General features: G+C 33.4%; 1 protein-coding gene across 1 annotated transcript in view; it reads right to left on the bottom strand.

The window, feature by feature from the left end:
- Positions 1–1,569, bottom strand: part of LOC106521256 (serine palmitoyltransferase 2) — a gene marked incomplete in the record, with an annotated part of 32,337 nt that overhangs the window by 12,142 nt on the left and 18,626 nt on the right. Inside the window, 1 exon segment of the mRNA XM_014013758.1 lies at positions 596–722. Within this exon segment, the coding sequence (XP_013869212.1) occupies positions 596–722 (127 nt within the window).

Raw genomic sequence — 1,569 nt, forward strand, 5'->3', positions numbered from 1 at the left:
TATGTATGTATGTATGTATGTATGTATGTATGTATGTATTTATTTTGGAAGTTTTTATTGCCTATCGGTGATGTTTGTTTGTTGTCTGGTAGAAATGCAGATGTGTGATTGCCCTGTCACTGGATCGGTGTGGAGACCTGCAGTTCTTTGGTTGGTATCTGGGGTGATCATGGGGAATATCTCAAATCAACTTAACAATGCAATCACACATTTTTTATTGGATGTTCAGTGATATAACTTTTTAATTATGTGTTTGGAGAGTGGGGCGTTTATGTATTTTTATTATTAATTGAAAAATGTTTTATTTCATTTTTCTCTTTCTGTTATTTTCTTTTCTTATTTCTATTACTGTTGAATGTTGTTTTGTTTTTACTGTCTGGAGGGACTACAGATGTAAATTAGCCTTAGGCAAAATCTGGTGCAATGCATCAAATGTTTTTATGTTTATGTTTTAATTGCACAACGTCCTGATTAAATAAATAATATTCAAAAAAAATTCAAATTAAACCTCTTCAGCAGCTTTCAGTAAATCATCTTTCAGCATTGAGCATTCACTGTGCAATTTCTCTGTTTATTATTTATTATCTAAGCTTACCTATTGTCGTTCCATCTTCCCCCATAATGCACTTCATAGAAGTGATGATTTGCTCCACCACAGGAGGAGACATGGAAGTGGCATAAACTGCACTGTGAGAGTGGGAGCGCAGGTACTGGATGAGCTCCTAAAGCCACAAGATACACAGATTATTAGAACATATGCATGAAAAATAATGCACTTTTTATTCTTCTTCATTCTTTAAAAGGTGAGCGGGTTTTTCAATAAATCATCAGTTTGAGTTTAATCTTTACAAAAATCTAACACAGAAACTCAAACAGCTAATGATTAAATAATTTATTAAACTTTGCTGAGCTCTTTATTTAATTTTAAATAGTTGATTTAAGCAGCAATGGTAGGAAATATATATTTAAGAAAAAAGCAAAGCAAAATTCAATCAAAAAACCTTCATGATGTTTTAGTTACATCTAAACTACAAAACAGCTAAATTCTGTGAGCAGTGTGTTAAAATTAAATCTCTGCCTCATTAGTTTTTGTTTTGAAAGCTCAGAGGTTTTAAAGTCAGTGACTCCCAGCAGGATCTGACAGCTTTTATTAAAGAACGAACACACTTTAACATTTTGTCATTTGTATGTTAATGCTTTTAAATCTTTGCACCAAAACATTTTAGTCAAACTGTCATATTTTGAATGGGTTACTGAATGAGAAACTAGATTTTAACATATTCAAATCTGAACTCTGCCAACAAAAACCAATGCAGTGCTCAGAAAAACAAAACAAAACAAAAACTAAAAGCACTCGGAGAGTGCAAACCTCTGCCAAGACCAATTTTCCCCATCCTGTAAGGTTTAATGCACAAAAGCAGAGATGGAAACACATTTGGTGAATAAGTTCTGACGTAGTGAACATTTAAACAGGCAGTATGCATGGGATTTCTTCTCTGTGGAGTCCAATGTGAAAAAAAAAGAAAGCCAGACTGGTCACCCGACGTTATTCATGGTCAAACTGGTGTG

This window comes from Austrofundulus limnaeus, unplaced genomic scaffold, assembly GCF_001266775.1.
Source record: "Austrofundulus limnaeus strain Quisiro unplaced genomic scaffold, Austrofundulus_limnaeus-1.0 Scaffold105, whole genome shotgun sequence".
Taxonomy (NCBI): domain Eukaryota; kingdom Metazoa; phylum Chordata; class Actinopteri; order Cyprinodontiformes; family Rivulidae; genus Austrofundulus; species Austrofundulus limnaeus.